The sequence below is a fragment of the Lissotriton helveticus genome, chromosome 3_2, assembly GCF_964261635.1.
Source record: "Lissotriton helveticus chromosome 3_2, aLisHel1.1, whole genome shotgun sequence".
Classification (NCBI taxonomy): domain Eukaryota; kingdom Metazoa; phylum Chordata; class Amphibia; order Caudata; family Salamandridae; genus Lissotriton; species Lissotriton helveticus.
This window is the reverse complement of record NC_136062.1, coordinates 359,664,621-359,682,266: the sequence shown is the minus strand read 5'-3', so window position 1 is coordinate 359,682,266 and position 17,646 is coordinate 359,664,621. Positions and strand designations below refer to the sequence as shown.

The window sequence follows — 17,646 nt, the reverse complement described above, 5'->3', positions numbered from 1 at the left end:
GCTGTGGAAAAGTGATCAAAATGTGGCATTTCAAATTAATTGGTTTTTTAAGTTGTCCTCCCTGTCCTGCTATCGTCCTACCTGTAATCCAGCACTGGTATGCCTCTGGGTCACCGTGTGCTTTACAAATTGTATAAATGGAAACGAAATCCCACACGTACAAAAAAACAGATCAACAGGACAGTAGTTTTCGTACATCATTGCTCCTAAAGCCTGGAACAACCTCCCACTCCACATCAGAGTCTTCTCTCTTCTCGAATTCTGATTTTCAATTAACCAACGTTAGGCACACACATCTGCTCAGCGCCAGGATACCATCGCAGGTGATAGTGCCCTTCACAAATACACATAACTTAACATTTTTATTATTATTATTTACAAACAACAAATGCAAATGGGCGCACTTTCAGAAGGTGACATACTACAGCGGTCAAATGAGAGATGCGCACAGCGGTGAGTTTATAAAGTATTCCAAACTGCCTTTCTGAAGAGTTGTAAAAAGAATACATTGAAATGTACTTTTGCTATAATACACCGTTGAAAATATATTCCAATAATATGTACGCTTTGAAATGTTGCTGTAGCACCTGTTACCAAAAGAAACAACCGCTTTATAGCAAGGCTCCCCTGAATGCCCTTTTCTTCCAGCTATTTATAATATGCAAAACCCATAGGATATCCCTTACTGAGTAACCAGGTATGAAATTTAGAAGAAAATTAATATTACATTTAAGGTTGTTTTTATAACCTCTAATCCCCTTCCTTGCCCTGCTGCATTAATTGCAATGTATTCCAGATTTAGAGGAAGGGAGTCCTGGAGTAATGTCTGTGCCCCTGGCATATTCACCTTCGGTTGAACTTGTAACTTGTTTTCCTGTTGCCCCACTTGTATGATACAGTAGGTTCACTCTTTTTTTGGGATGATTTATCATTACATGGGCATTCTTAAAGAGCGTAGCATTAACTCACAATGATTCTCTTGTCGCTACTGTAAGTAGCTTATCCTCTGAGATAAAGACACCACTACTATAGATCCACGGAGTATCTTAAGGCTAAAAATCCAGGTTTTTATTTTATTTTTTTTACTAAATTTGAACAGAGTGAGACCAGCTCGTTTTTCCAAGGGCAAGCTGGTTCTAAACACAGTGAATATATATATTGGTTGAGTGAAATGTGGGCTAAAAATCATTACAACATTACTCTGGCTACATCTTTTAGAGCAGAGGAGTGCTAATGCTGGAACAATTAGCACTCCACAACCTCTACTCCACTTTTTGCATGTTAAATAAAGTCCTAATTGTAGCTAAAAATGTGCTGCCTTCTGTTTTCTGCAGAGCTTAAGATTCCTTCTGTTCCACTTGTGTGAGGCCACCGAATCCAATGCCTTTGGGTCCGAAGTTCTTAGCGTAGCAAACTGCAAATCGAAAACAGGACATTAATGTTAAATTATGTTCTTGCAACATATTCCGTAGCAGCGATAAAGAGGGTGAGAACTACTAGATGAAATAAAAAATATTTATATATATATATATATATATATATATATATATATATATATACACATACACACACTATGTAGAGGTACAAAGTGGAAGAATAAAATATGTATACGTGGTGTACTGATGCCTTTAACAGATTGAAACTGCGAAACAAACAAAGGAGGTTTGAGTAACTAGAAATTGAAAATGATTCTCAGGACTGCTCTTGGGAACTGTTCCCCAGCGTGTTCCTAGAATAATTTGTGATTTTAAATACACTGTACCTTTATATTCCACATAGGAGTAAAATAATATGTTTTCTTCGAGAATTTGAGATTCTGGCCGAAAAAGTTTATAGTGTTGCAGTAGAAGTAAATTGTAAACTTAGGTCCATCTTTACAAGAAAATGACGTAGTGCAGAGCTGCAAGCCAGCTTCCTGCAATGAGCTATGTCATTAGGGAAGTGCAGGGTTGTGTCGTATTTACAACAATGCACCATATTTGGTGCTTTGCTCTGTGCTGGTGCATAATTGACTGTTTAGCGCCATTGCAGGCACCCTTGCACCATGATGCAAGAGTGCTTGTGTTGCAGGTATGTTTGATGTTGTGCAGGAAGGGACACTTTCCTGCAAAAACACAATCCTTGATTGCATTTTCCTCCTTCTATGTGTGCTGCAGAATGCAGCACATATAGAAAGAGCAAAAAACGAGGAGAAATATTGTATTTCTTCTCGTTACGCAACTTTAGTGCCTCCCCCGTGGAGGCGTTAGAATCTGACAAGTTCCCAGTTTACTTAAACTTGTAAAACTGGCAATGCATGAGAATCCATGGGTGTTGCGTGGAACCACCCACAGTAACACCCATGCTATGCTCTATTCAAACAGAGTAATGCGTGAAAGGGGACCATATTTACAATACCAGGCCATGAAAACCACACAGGGTGGCTCAACGTGGCCTTGTAAATATGGCCTGGCACACTGCGCCACCGGAGCTTCAAAAAAAGTGACTCACCGGTGGCACTAGGGGCTTGCAAATATACCCCTATGATTGCTCCTTTACTGCAATTTTGAATAGAAGTTCATACACCTAGAAGTTTATGAATGTGTTTGCCAGGAGTTAACTAAGTCTGTGCTCAGGCTTGAGATGAAAGAATGTTTTTTAAAGCATCCATACCACTGCAACCAACTACTAATAGTCACGAAGGTTGATACATTTAGGCTCAGGGAAGCTTGCGAGAATTAGATATGACACAGATGGGCAAGTTCTCTATTGGAGAGTGGACTGAGGTCTGTGAATATTGCTGCGGCATGTAATAAAGATTTCAGATGAGAGGTTGTCATTTTCTTTTTCTTTGCGGGACTCAAGCCAGGTCAGGCGGGGCAGGGCTGGGCTTGTCGACGTCAGAGGGAGCAGGAGTGGTTTGCACTCCCTCCCTACATGCGCATGAGCCAGCCAATCAGTCATGCGCACTTGCCATGTTCTCCACTGGGCTGTGCTGCACAGCCCAGTGGAGAACATGCCCAGCCTCCCAGGTAATGCCTGAACGGCCAAACACGGCTCTCAGACCAATCACAACTCTGCTCCTACAGCGTCATGATTGGTTGGGAGAGTCAGGGAGCCTGGGTGCCTCCGGTGGCAGAGAGCAAGGATGGAGGAGAGACGTGCGGCGATGGCGGCTGATGAAGGTGTTTATTTTTTATTTTTTTTCATGCCTACCCCCCAACCCCGTGGTTATTAAAAGAGCAAAGCATGAGCACAAAATACAGGTTATGTAAATTTATGTCCCAGGCTCCTTTGTCTATTTGACAATAGTAAAGTGAGGAGAGCCAACAGGGAGTCCCAGCAGCAGATACTAAAACACAAAACTAATTCTACTAGTTTTTTTGCATCTCATTAAACTTGAAGATAGCTTTTAGTTGGCTCTGACCTTTACAATATATCTCGCCGTCCTTCTCAGTCACTGTTGTCGAATCCAGACTTTTCCCACAAAATGCGCATCTGAAGCATGTTTTATGCCATGGCTGCAAAAGAAGAACAAACTGTAAACGCGAGTGTAAAGTGAACACAAGATTATTGATATATAAAGCTCCAGGTTCATCATCCCTACAGACAGACAGGGATGGCCTGATATTTGTAAGGCGCTCTTTGTTTTTGTTAAATCTATGCTGGCAGCAATTGCTAGGCCCAATGGTTTCCAAGAGAAGTGGACAATAGTCTAGAAGTGGCACACATATCATTTGCACAAGCGAAAGATGCTTTTGATGTCAACAGGGACACACTAAATCAACACCCGCATATCTTCATGCTCAGAGTGGCTTCAACCAGTTAGATGTCCCCCTTTTGGCGGTAATGGCACTGAAATTTGATATTTCCTATAACATCGAGATCGCTTTTGGAGTAAACCATAATTACAAGTGAAATTTGACTTTATGTACATATTAGTTTAGTTAAATTAAACCATTACAAAGTTCCATTAAAACAGAAACACAGCACAAATTAAAAAGGCAAACGAAGCCGGATCTTATAACGGAAGCTAAAGCATGTTAGTTGCATTTCGTGACTACAAAACAGTTATTTTATTTATTTTATTTTATTTAGAGTTTTGTATAGCGCGAACAAGACCCGTGGGTATCAGAGCGCTTAACATCGAGGAAGGTTACACATTTACAGTACAGTATCGATATACGACAAACAAATATGAGATAACGGAGACTATGGCTATAAAGGGTGTCTAACTATATATATTCCAAACACATGTGCAATTAGCAATAAGAGGTGATAAAGGCCTAGCTTATATCACGAACCTTATCAATCGATAAGGTGAGGTAGAGGTTATATAGTTTATATAGTTTGGCAAATACAGCCGAGGCTTGTGTGTGGCGTCAGTCTCCTGTCAGAGATAGTATTCATGAGGAGGCCACCCTTCAGTTGATGTAAAAGTTTATACCAGCGATCCGTCGGCTTCCCTATGCAAGGTATTTACTCATCATTAGGCTTTTCATTTCCCGTTTGAATAGTACAATATTTTGAATCTTCCTAATGCTTGGGGGGAGTGAATTCCAGACTCTGGGGGCAGCTCCAGAGAATGCTCGGTCATAAGTCTTTTTCTTTCGGAAGAAGGCTGGTCTCAACAGCAGCTCCTTGGAGCTTCTCCCTGGTCTGTTTCCTCCCGATAGCTTAATTTTCTTGGCTAGATATCCTGGCGTGTTATAGTGCACCGCTTTGTGAGTAATACATGCTATCTTCATTTGAACTCTGGCCTCATAAGGTAGCCAGTTTAGTGCTTTCAGGTGGGGAGATATATGATCAAATTTCCTAGATCCAGTGATGAGTCTTGCCGCAGCGTTGAGACAGGCTTTTAGTGGTGCTGTGGAAGTTTTAGGTAGGCCAGTTAAGGTAGAGCAACCATATTCGATCCTGGATATCACTAGGGATTGTATAGCCAATTTTAGATCTGCCTCTGAGATGAATGGTTTTAGTTTTCTTAAGTAGCTCAGATGGAAGCGGGCACTTTTCGCCATTGAATTAATGTGGGCTTTCATGTCGAGATTCTCATCTAATGTGATTCCTAGTGATTTGGCTGAGTTGACTAGGGTTGGTGTGCAGTTTAGCGCAGTCACCAATTTGGTCCATTCCTTTATTTCAGGGTGGCTCCTTGGAGGTGAAATTAGCAAGAATTCGGTTTTCTGGGCATTTAATTTCAGATGATTCAAAGTTAACCATTGCAAAGCCATCCTTAGTGTCTCATTGATTAGATCTATGTCATCAAGGGAGGCGATCTTTAAGTATATTTGCGTGTCGTCTGCATACATTTGGCAGGATATCTTTGATTTCCGAAGAATGTCTGTGAGGGGTTCGACATACAGGTTGAATAGATCTGGGGATAGTGTTGAGCCTTGCGGGACCCCAATTGCATTAGGACAGGGGGGTGAGATTGCTTGGTTAACCAGGAATCGTTGAGATCTGTTTCTTAGGAAAGAGTTGAACCATCTCAGGACGTTTCCGGATAATCCCATCCTGTCCTGTAGCCTGATCAGTAGTGCTTCGTGATTTACCATGTCAAACGCAGATGACAGGTCTAGGAGAATCAATAGGCATGCTTGATTTTGGTCTAGGGCTTGTAGCGCGTCATCAACAATATGCAGGATCGCTGTTTCTGTGCTGTGCCCTGCTCTGAATCCCGATTGGCATTCGTCAAGTAGGGAGAACTTGGTGATGTGTTGCTTCAATTGGCTCTGCACGCATTTCTCAATTAGTTTGGCCAGTAAAGGGATGTTGGTTACTGGTCTATAGTTATTCGGATCTGATGCATTCACTGTCGGTTTTTTGATTATTGGAACTACTTGTCCTGTTTTTAGGCAATCAGGGAGGATCCCTTGTGTAAGTGAAGCATTTATTATTTTGGTCCAGATTGGAACCACAATGTGGCTTATTTCTCTTACACATTTTGCAGGTAGAGGGTCATGATAGTGGTTATTCGGTCTGATTTCGGACAGCGTTTTGGCGATCTTGTCCTGGTCATATAGTTCAAATGTGTCCCAGTTAGCTTTATTTTTTGTCTCACTTTTTGTCTCCCTCTCTGTTATCATGCAGGCCTCGCTCGTCGGCCGAGGTTGGGTCGGGAGGATAGCTGCGGCCTTTGCGAGCTTTACCTCTAGCGCTTTGGTCTTCTCCGAGAAAAATGTGGAGAATTCCTCGCAGCTTAAGGGAGTTTTTGAATTTTCTTGAGTGGATTTTGCTTGTTTATCTGATTGCTGCTTTAGGATCTCGAAGAGTTTTCTTGGTCTGTTTTTGGCATTGTCAAGTTCTGCTCTTATAAATTCTTTTTTGGAATTGATTACCTTTTTGTTATATTCCTTTCTGATTTTTCTGAGGGCTTTCAGCTCTGGTGAGGAAGGGTGTTGTCTCCATTTTCTTTCGGCTGTTCTCAGTTTGCGCCTGTCCTCATTCAGAGACCCACTGAACCAAGGATTCTTTGGCTTATCTGTGGTCCTTTTCAATTTTAGTGGCATGGTTTCATTGACGATATTTCCAATTGAGGTTAAGTAGTGATCAGTCAGCTCGCTTACATTCTGCATGTCGTTGGGTGGCTTTAGGCCTCTCTCGCAGCTTTCAGCCAATAGCTCAATGTTCGCTTCTTTTATATCTCGGATCAGTTTTTTGGACTTGGGGGGTTGCACAGTCCTACCCTTTTTCACTGTGGGGATCACGAATGTTATGGCGTGATGGTCAGACCAATCACATGGGTCTATAGCGCGGATTGATGTCTCTTTGTTTCTTGAAATAATCCAATCTAAGGTCGCTCCTTGCGCGTGAGTAGGTTGGGTGCATGCTTGTGTGAGGTTTAGTTCGGCGAGGAACTCTTTAAGCGAATTAACCAGTTTGTCATTGCCGTCGTCCCAGTGTAAATTAAAGTCTCCCAGGAATATGTTGTTGACTTCTGGATTGGAGTTGGCCGTTATGATCTCTATTAGTTGCTCTGAGAACATGGCGTTATCTCCTGGTGGATGGTAAAATGCATGCAAGTTGCATTTTTGATTGCTTGATGATTTTATATTCAGACCCAGGTATTCACATGATTCTAAGGGGTCGGCTTGTATCAGGTTGACCTCTATCTCTGATCGGTGAATGCAGGCTATACCTCCTCCTATTTTCCTTAGCCTATCTAATCTCACAATGTTATAGTGAGGTGGTACTAGTAGATCAATGGCAGGAGCGGATGATTCCTTTAGCCATGTTTCCGTAAGGATTGCCAGGTCGATTTCCTTACTGATGATGAGGGCTGCTATGTCTGATGCATGTTTAGTTGCTGAACGACAGTTGAGTAGAAGGCAATTCAAGGGTTTATCCGAGTTAAGGAGGTTCCCAGTTTCGGATTCAGTTGCTGTTAACTGGATATGTTGTAGATTGAGGTGGATTGCTTTCCTGTCATTCTTTCTGGATGTTCTATTAGAATCAATTGGTACTGTTTTGATTCTCTCCTCCCTCTCCCGGGCTGGTTGTTCATAGGTTCGGAGTAAGGCCAAGGTTTCTTCGTTTGACGAGGGGTTTATCCTGTCTGGTCTATTGAGCCTATTTTTTTTGAGACAAGGCCATCTCGTCATTCCTTTTTTGTGCGGAGAGTACTAGATTCTGGATATGCGAGACCTTGGAGTGCGTGCTTACCGTCATCTCCCATATCTTTTCGATTGCATGAGAGATTTTCATCGCGCCTTGTGCCAGGTTGCCTACTATTTTCTGGAGCTCCTTAATTTCTTTCTGCTTTCGGGGTGATTTCTTAGTGTGGATAGACCTGCCAGTTCGGGTTGTGCATTTTGTTCTTCTCCGTAATTGGTCTGTTCTCATTCTCACAGTTCCATCCTTTGTATCTTCGGTTGGGTTGTTGTTTCCGATTCTATTTGAGGTGTCATGTGAGTTATCTATGTTGTGTGGTCCAAGTAGTAAATTTGTGGGTGGGGATCTATCCAACTCTGATATCAGATTTGAGCGAGGTATCGGGTCATGTAGTGACTCGCTAGGAGCTGAGGTATCCTCATCAAGCAGATTTGCACCGACCGGTGGCGGCATCAGCTCTTCTCTTTGGAGTTCCTGCTCTTCATTTGCCCGATTGGAAGACCTCTCTGTTCTTTCTGTCTTATTCTCTGGGGTTGCCTTCACACTTTCAGTTATATCTCCAAAGCTGGAAGTTTGAGTGTTGTGGCCCCCGGGTCGGTTGACGTCTCTAGTTGTAGTATCACTGTTGTCACACGTGACTTCATGTGGGGTCATGGGTAGTTGGTGTCTTGGTTTCTCCAGAGTTTCTTTTACTATTAGGAAAATCTTTTCAAATTCCTCAAGGTCCCTATTGGCAGCTTGTATCAGCACTATTCCCGTTTTGTATAAAGTGATGCATAATTCAGCATTGCAGCTTCTTGATTGAGAAGTCATTATTTTTGTGCCATGAGGGATGTTTTTCATACTTTTTATGAACAGCATTTCTGTGAAGGCATTGCGCCATTTCGCTGTTTTAATTGTGTGGAAAATCAAGTCATTCGTTATGGTGCCTTTAACTATATCAAAGTATGGGTCGGCGAACAGTATGTCCGGGTTTTTTCTCAATGTGTTATGTTTAAACTTTTTGGCAGCATTTTTGGATAGAGTAGAAGGATACTTTATACTCTGTGCTTTAGGGCCAGTCGTCCCTCGGTATCTTTCATCCATTTTCACTTCCTGTTGTCAGTCTTATGATGATTTGATCTGAGTTGATCCCTTGCCAGTGTACAGTGGTAGTCACAGTATTAGAAAATATATCAGGTACCAATATTTCGTGGTGAGTGTTGTTTCCTCTGCTATACTCCAATTATACCTTTATAGTTCCATTACCATGTCATAGGTATTAAGTTAACTATCCCTTAATGAGTTAAGAGAAGTCTGGGGTGGAGCTAGCCATTACAAGATGTCCGCCGTTTCTGTTTCTGTTGATGTTCTGTGGAGGAGTGCACTTTCTAACTTTCCACTTCTGTAGTTAGTTCCCTTTTGCTTTGGTATGTACACAGTCCCCTTTCAGTGTCTATGCCCCTGCGTTGATGTTTTTTGATGGTGATGTGTACACAGTCCCCTTTCAGTGACTATGCCCCTGTGTTGATGTTCTTTGCTGGTGATGTGGCGATTAGACCATTTCCTTCCCCTTCTCTTTCTCTGCTTGTGATCTGGGATTGCTCCTCTCACATTCCGTATGGTCAAACCCCCTCCGCCGTTCTCTCTTTCTAGTAATTGTAGGCATTGCCGAGGAGATCGTGTGAGTGAGGAGTGTCTTCAGCGGCCGCCATTTTAGAGTCAGGCGTGCCGCTTTCTCCGTCTGCTCTCAGTTCCCCGAGTTGTTTCTCCTTAGTGTGTATTAAAAGGGGGTGCCGCGCGGTGGGGCAAGGGTGCTCGTACCTTGTCCGTCGTTCGCCGAGGTTGTTCCGCTCCTTCTCATTGCCGTGACCGGATCTTGTCCGCAGTCGTCGGAGGTGCAGTCTCATACACCTCGTATTTCCCTGCACAGGAGGTGTGATCGCGGAAGCCTCTTATTTCTAGCACCGAACAGCCCAGGTGACATCGGGTGGCTCTCAATGCTGTCGCCGTGGATCCGCCCTCCTTCCGAGTGTCCCAGCTGTAAGGCTTGTCCTCCGAGGTCCGTCGTCCGTAGAGTCCGGTAAGCAGGGTCTGCCTGGTTGTTTACTGACCAGGTATGTTGTCTCCCGTGATTTTCTCTTTGAGCCTTCTGATTGTAATCTACTCTGTTCCTGCAGTGATGCCTTTGGTCATTTTGGGTCGCACTCAGGGTAAATCAGGGATTTATTCCATTTAGGATATCCCTAACCCCAGAGTTCTTCCCTAGAGCTCTTGTCCAGCGGCCATCTTGGGGACTCAGTTGACATTAAAAAAATTAAAACACTTGATGCGAATCCCCATTGACAAACCTAACATCGCAGTAAAGTTACTACATAGATCTTATCCATGTAGCAAGTTACTTAGATATTTTTTTCCTCCTGTAACAAAATCACAAGCCTTAGTAAAAATTGAGGAGTGCCTCCTTTAAGAACATTTCTATTCCTTTCCAACAGGTAACGACTCCTGGTTTAATAAACATAGGCCATAACCAGATTCCCTTAAGATGTAACAGGGTAGGAAAAAAGTGGATCAGAGTTTGCATGTTATAGCCACAAATTCTGCATCATGTGTCGCCCCTGCATTGTAACGTTGGAATGAATTACACTATATCTATCAATCTACATTTTACTTAGATAAATCCCTATTGCAAGGGCAACACACCATAAAGTCTGCTACTCTGTTTCTGATGTACATATAACTGAAGAACATATTTGGCATGTTTACCTTTAGCAAACTCCAGTTTATCTTCTCTGAAAGACAGCTCCTTAACTCTCCGATTAATTGTTATTTTTGTAAATGATAAATGGTAACATTAGAGTGCCTTATAGGTCTAATTCTAAGGGGGTACAGGAATTTTTTAACAGCCTTGCCCAGAATCAAATCTCGCTTTGTATATGCTGTTCACCTCGGTCCAGATTAAAGATTTTAAACTACTTTGCCTTGCCGACTTAATTCTAACTCATTAGGGACTTTTTTGGCTTAAAAGACAAAACGCCCTGTGTTTGCACATTTGAAGTATATTGTGGAGATGAAATAAGGTGTGATATGCCTTACATTGAACTAAAATCCTACTAGGCCGTATATTTAAAGGAAAAATTACTTTTAGAATCAACTATGTCCAGTCCACCTGAAAATTGAAAATAATGTTGAAGTTTTTAACTCTCTTGCCAACGGACATTTTAAAAATCATCGAATTTGATGTAGCATTTTTGACAGAGTGCCCCCTTTGGCCTCAAGCCATACCCCAAGATACTTAAACTCTGGTACTTGATCAGTGGTTTCGCCATCAAAGCACCAACTACGCCAAAGACCATCATGATGGTTTTGTTGAGTCTTAAAGATAGTCAATTTCCACTAGAATAGACATTTAATACTCTGATGGTCCATGAAGACTGAATCCAGTTCTCTTGAGTAGTACGGTATCTTTTGGATACTGCAGACAAACTGGCATTTGGCCCCCTATTTAGTTGCCATACCATCTGCTTCATAGTAGGTTGCGCCCATGTCTACAACATATTGATAGATTAACAGTGATGCCAGGACACATCCTTGTTTCTTTCAGTCAAGAATGTGTCTTCTGTGTTCAATGGATGAGGGACGGGGCAGGACTAAATGAAGGCTAAACGAGGAATAGTAAAAACACATATCTTACAATGTTCATTGTCCAGGAGTCTTTCAGAAGGCTGTGCGCAAATTAAGCTGACAGAGGGGGAAATGTGTGTGCGCCTGAGACAAACCTACCCCACCATTATGAAGAAAGACACACAATTTGTAAAAAAAAAAAAGTGGAAAGGGGAAAAAGGCTTTAAAAATATTAATTATTTTCTGGAGAACAGTTTAACTTTTGTCTTTACATTTTTAGGAACCAAACACATAGATCTGTTTTTCATCTTGATCTCATGTCATACTGTGAGTCATCAGAGTTTAATTTGAGCTGGTGGGGGCCACCAGTGTTTATTTCTCTGCTGCCTAGTGCAAGAGAGTGAAAAAAACAGCCCGGAATTACAGAGGAAGACAAAGACGGCAAAACCGGAACCTTCAAGGAGTAAGATGGAGGGACAGGCATAACTGCAGGTAGATTACAGAGGCAGGAGTTGGGTTAAGACTATCAGCCTTGGTATTGGGGCGTCAACAGTTAATTGTATCAGAGCTTCAGGTACTGGCACGCTTTCTTTTGCAAATTAAGCGCTGGAGTCAATGTTCCAGGTGCATTCTGTGAATCCTGTACATTAACTGTTCATCTGCTACCTACCTCTGGCTTACCTTACAACCGTTGACACCCACTGCAAATTTGTATAATCTGTAATATATTAAGTGTGTGTGTGTTTGTGTGTGTACCGCCACCGTTTGTTGTCACCACCACCAAGAACCATAATCCACCACTGGACACATCGGGCTCACGCTGAGCTCTGAGACTACCTTCTGCAATTTTACAGATGTGATCCTTCTGAGAAGAACATGTGGAGTTCCATGGGGCATTGCCTTGATAAGCCTAGATAGGATCCTCGTCACTGGACCTGTAGGGCAGCTCTGGGATCACACATGACAGTGGGTCAGGTGTAATCCTACAGTGGTTGTATGAGCCATGGGCTTTTGCTAAATTACTCCAGACAATGTGTGCCACTGGATCAGCAGGACATGCCATTATCTGTAGAACAATGTCAGTAATACAGCTTGTACATTTCTTGGTGGTCATTAATCCAGAGGTTCAGCATCTCCCCCATCAACTCTAGTACAATGTCAGTAACACAGCCTGTTCATCTCTTGGGGGTAATTGATACTGGGTTCTTTTGAGGATCTTCTTGGTTGCTCTATCGATTAAGAGCCTGGCACAGCCTTTAATAGTAGCTTTAAGCAAGCATTGGCACAGCTAATAGGTCTCCCCACTGTGACGTACTACCTTTTCCTAGATTTTTAGCCAGGCTGCACAGCTTCCTCGATGCTGTGCAGTAAGGCACAGCTCATGCATTTGCCTTTCAAATGGCACGCCAACTTTTTTCTTCTGTTTTAGTCATTAGTCCGAGTCAGATCAGTCATCAAAAATAAAGTGCATAAAAGTGTTTTTAAAAAAGAAATGACAGCAGACAGGTAGTGGAAGCAACGGAGGTTCTGAAGCAACGCAAGGGAGTCGGTGGGGGCATGGAAACAACACAGGGGACATAAAAGCAATATAGGGAGATCAGTGGGACAAAGTATCAACAAGGGAAGGGCAGGAGATGCAGAAGCAACACAGGGAGAGCAGGAGGACACAGAAGCTTGGCGGGGTGGTGGATGCAACACAGGGAAGCACAGAGGCGAGCGCTACAGAGAGGAGTGTTGCATAGCTGCCAACCTGTCAGTCAGTCAATCAGTCAGTCAGTCAATAACACTTTATATCAGCAGGTTACAGCCATAAAAGTACAAAATACAATATAAAATTAATATATCAACTTCATCGTAAAAATGACCGTTAAGGAATTGCAAGGTTAAAAAAAGAATTTTAAGCAAACATGGAGAAATACTGAAAAGTTTTGAGATTTCAAATATCAAGTGCTTTCCCCACTCCAAACGACGGAACAGCAGCAAACACCCAGGCGAAAATGGTGCATAGAGACATATGTTAACATTGCACTTTCGGGCATCATTAGCAACATTTTAATCAACAGTTTCTTTTAAAAATAACCTGTGTTAAAAAAAATATATATATGTATTACACTAAGAAACCTAAAAAGAATTGAAAGGTACGAAGGACATTATAAATCTGATTGAATGAACTTGTCCAAGTTAAAGAGCGTCAAAGTTCTCCACTCGGCCTAACACATGCTGCCTACGTTTACACCACATTGCAAATAAAAACTTGGCGATTGTGACAACGAAAACTGGGCAGGTATCATATTTAAATATCGTATAGGCCACAATATGGCTTCTTATGCCCAGATTTCTACAAAGTTGGAGTTTACATTTAGCCCTAGCCATCCTATATGCAGGACAAAAAAGATCACATGGATCTCTGTTTCTTCTATAGTTTTGCAACCGGGACATAACTTTTTTTCCTCCGCCCACCTATTTGTGAACACATAGAGCGGGAGCGTCCCGTGCCTACATTGAAGAAACAATTTCTTGGCTGCTAAGGGTTGAATGAAGTCAAGACCAGGTTCCAAGCTATAGCACTGTTTAACATCCAGCAACCTAGAGGCTAGACAGGAGGAATCTATAGACTGGATTAGGCGCTCCATTCTATATCCTGGCCAGAGTTAGGAATTGTTTGCTCGGCAAGCCAGTTTGGGTTCCAACCATAGATCATTTCTCCCTATGTTACGAAGTGAGTCCCGGATGAAAATCAGCAAGGGGATCTTCCCCGCCCCCCTGATTGACATGACTGATTTCAACTCTTCTTTAAAGTTTTCCAGCTCTGGCGTACTCCAGAGCCGTCGTCCGTACTGGAGTGGGCGAAGAGCAATCAAATCAGCTATTGGGACGACTCCCAAGTCGAGACTTAATGGGGTTAATGGGGAGCTTTGGGAGAGACCCAAAAATTGCCGTAGGAAGTTGTTTTCCATCACTGTCAAGGATCTACTAGAGCAATGACCCCAGAGTTCCGCTCCGTACACTGTGGCCCCCCTTACTTGGACCGTGTAAATTTCTACCGGAGGGCCAATGACTTTTACAGCGCAACTTCTATGGACGTTTAGAATGCCCCCACTAGCTTGGGTCAGTTTTAGATTTGCCTTAGTGGTCTGTGGCCCCCATTCCATTTTTTCATTTATAGTGTGCCCCAGGTAGTCAAATACTGGGACCCTCTCTAAGGGCTTAGAATCCAAGTTAGGATGGGGACAATTAATGGAGTCAGCGTGGAAGACCATGTATTTTGTTTTATTTATATTAACCTCCGAATTTCTTTTCTTGCAAAACAAGCTAAATGCTGCTAGGACACGCTGCATCCCCATAGGTGTTTTAGAGAGGAGCAGCGTGTCATCCGCAAACATCAGTGCGGGGATTTTGTGGTTAGCAAGTTTTGGGGAGTCTATGTCCCTTGCAGCTAACAAATCCTCGATTAAACCGTTGAGAAAGAGGGAGAAGAGTGTAGGTGCAAGTACACAGCCTTGTCTCACCCCCTTCTCAACCTGGAAAGGCGCTGTTTGTTTACCGCCTTTTCCATATCTTACCCTGGCAAAGGTGCCATCATGGAGTCGTTTAAGCTGTTGGCAGAGATAAATCGGTACTCCCATCTCAAGGAGTAGGATCCATAACTGAGCTCGATCTACCATATCGAACACGGATTTGAGGTCCACGAACGTAAGGTAGAGGGAACCGCCTTCCAATATTATGGTTTTCCAATGGATCAGCTGAAGTCTAAACAGCTGATCAATTGTTGAGATTTGTGATCTAAAACCTGCCTGTAACGGAGTTAAAATATTGTGGTTATCCATCCAAGTCTGCAGTCTTCCCAGTAGAACACGGCAAAAATCTTTTGGGTTACGTGTATTAGGCTAATAGGCTTATAATTACCCGGCTCCAGTGGAGATCCCTGTCACACGGTGGCAGGGGAAATGAGCTGAAAACCACTGTAAATAGTTCTAGCTCGTTTTCAGCGGCTTTGAACTGCTGACGTCCGTTTAGCCTCAGCAAGCATTTTTTGGTGTGGGGTTCAAAAGTGCCCCTAGGTACTTATCGGCCCTAGGCGCTGCCCCTTCAAAGCCCCGTCCCCTCCTCACACTGTGAGATTGTTCTTCAAGTTGGCAGGTATGGAGTTGAGAGATGCAAATGAGGACAAGCAGCAGCAGGGGGGGAGAATTACAAGAGGGAGACAGTTTGAAAACACATGCACTATCTGAGGGCTTACACAAAAAGGAAAAATGTAGTTACCAAACATAGAGCACAGACATCAGGCACAAAGAAAAACACACCACACACCACACCCTCCACCCCTCTCCATGGAATGAACAAGCACAAGGTTGAGAAACTGGAACATGAATAAGAAAGAATTAGGCAAATGGGCATGACGATGAAAGCCGACCAATGGTAAGCACTGGGTGGGCTCCAAGCCCCTCTATGTTCATGGTAAGCAACAATATGCCTCGCAAAAGGACAACCCATGCGCTTTCTAATAGGCTTGGCCTAAAAGAGTTAATATTATCAAAGTAGAATGGAAAACAGCCACTCACCAATCCACCGCCCATGACTTTCTCTGCAGCATAAACGGATTTACCACACCGGCGGCATTTGTCCGTCCCCGCAGACTTCTGTGCAAACTTACTGGTGTTTTTGGGAGAGGCTCGAGCAGGCTGAGCTCTGTTGGAAACATAGATGTCACTCTGTCAGCTTTCTGAGAATCATACACCAGAGCCCAGAACTACTTTGCCATGTTTCCCAAATTTGTCACACAATTCTAATTTAAAAAAGCAATAAAAAAGTTAAATGACTGCCACTGAAAATATCCTTTTGTCACCTCTTTGGGATTGTAGATGGGATTAAGAAAGAGAATGCGTGCCCTTACCGTGAGCACGTATTAATTTCAAAAGAGAAAGGTCAAGGCACCCTAGACCTGCACCGGTTTTTTGAAAAGTTCTAGGTAATGTAAACAGAGTGGTGGTAGTGCGCGAGCTGGGAACCTGACCTCCCTGGCTCCCTTAATATTTTGGAAAACCAAAATTAATGCCACAAACAAAGGTGCTCAGCACATAGCAGTATATTTAGAGTATCAAGAAGATAATGTAATACAATCTATTGGAGTGCAATCTAATATCAGTCACAATCACAATAAATACGCTCCCAAAGCCCAATAAATTTGCTGAAAACTTCGTTTTATCACAATTGTTAAAAACATGATACATGATCATAACCGACGCCGGGCGTTTCGACTTCATGAGTCTTCTTCAAGGCTTTATTTATACTCCTGTATTCTTACTTTCCAACGAGTCTTGCTCAAAAAACGCCCAATGGTTTAATTTGCGTATTCCTATCTTTCTGGTGCAATCGTGTCTGCCACGGAGCACAGGTGAATATTCTTCAAAGCGACGCAGTTTAACCTCAATATATTCCACAGTAATATCTCACGTCTCAATTATTTATCGATGAAACAGAGCGTACGGTCCAATGTCCGAATTCATGAAGTTTCAGGCAAGAAACTTAATTCAGACATTGTATTTATTGTGATTGTGATTGATATTAGATTGCACTCCAATAGATTGTATTACATTATCTTCTTGATACTCTAAATATACTGGTATGTGCTGAGCACTTTGTTTGACGTATTCATTTCAATTAAAGTTGTACTTGTGCCATCTCTTTTAGTTGTGGATGCAGTAACCGCTCCCCCCCACCACATTTGTTACCATTTTGTAAATATGACTGAGGGTGTTAGAGAAGTTATTTAAACTTGTCTGTCTTATAACGGTCAGAGGCATTCAACTGAACCATATTATTGTGAGAAAATCCTTTCAAGACCTTTATCTCATGCTCCCTTCTGTTAACCAAGAGGTTCTAGTCAGGAGCTGGTAAATGGGTGATGAAGTGTAGGGGTGCTTTGTGAGCTCCCGGGCTGGTAGGTTGAGTGCCCTATGGTCTTTAGTATAAGTTGACAATGTGTGACTTCGATGTCCAACATGGCAACCTCCGATCGTGGCGTCTTCTCCAGGAATATCCAGTCCGATATTAAGTGACCAATGCATAGGGATGATGAGCCTTCCCCCAGACATCCGGGAACTTCTGCACCACCAGCCCTGTGTGCCATCATCTGGAAGCTTTAGATATGTGCTCTCTGGTGCCACGTGGCTGTGACTGTTGCTTATATACTCAACCGTGTGCTTTTGTTCTTCCTCCCTACTGTGGCAAGCTCTTATTACCTGAAGAAGGGTTATTTGTCTGCACCTGAATGTTCATTTAGGTTCATCTGGATGTCTGTGTTCGTAGGTTAACTCAGTGGTTGAAGCTGCCCTTAGTCCATGTGCTTTTGCATGGGTGAAGACACTGGAATGAGTCACTATCAAACCTCCCTTAGTGGCAGTTTATATATTTTCCCACATTCCCAGAAACAGTAGTGAGAGATCACCT

The 17,646-nt window shown here is 42.7% G+C and overlaps 1 protein-coding gene across 1 annotated transcript in view; it reads right to left on the bottom strand.

Annotated features, from left to right (window-relative positions):
- Nucleotides 1-1,046: 1,046 nt before the first annotated feature.
- The window catches only part of CSRP3 (cysteine and glycine rich protein 3), a 40,310-nt gene continuing 23,710 nt past the window's right edge, over nucleotides 1,047-17,646 (bottom strand). The window contains exons 4-6 of the mRNA XM_078684238.1: nucleotides 15,759-15,885; nucleotides 3,407-3,500; nucleotides 1,047-1,414 (exon numbers count right to left, since the gene is read on the bottom strand). Of these exons, the coding sequence (XP_078540364.1) occupies nucleotides 1,338-1,414; nucleotides 3,407-3,500; nucleotides 15,759-15,885 (298 nt within the window). The 3' untranslated portion in view covers nucleotides 1,047-1,337. The remainder of the gene's footprint in view (nucleotides 1,415-3,406; nucleotides 3,501-15,758; nucleotides 15,886-17,646) is intronic.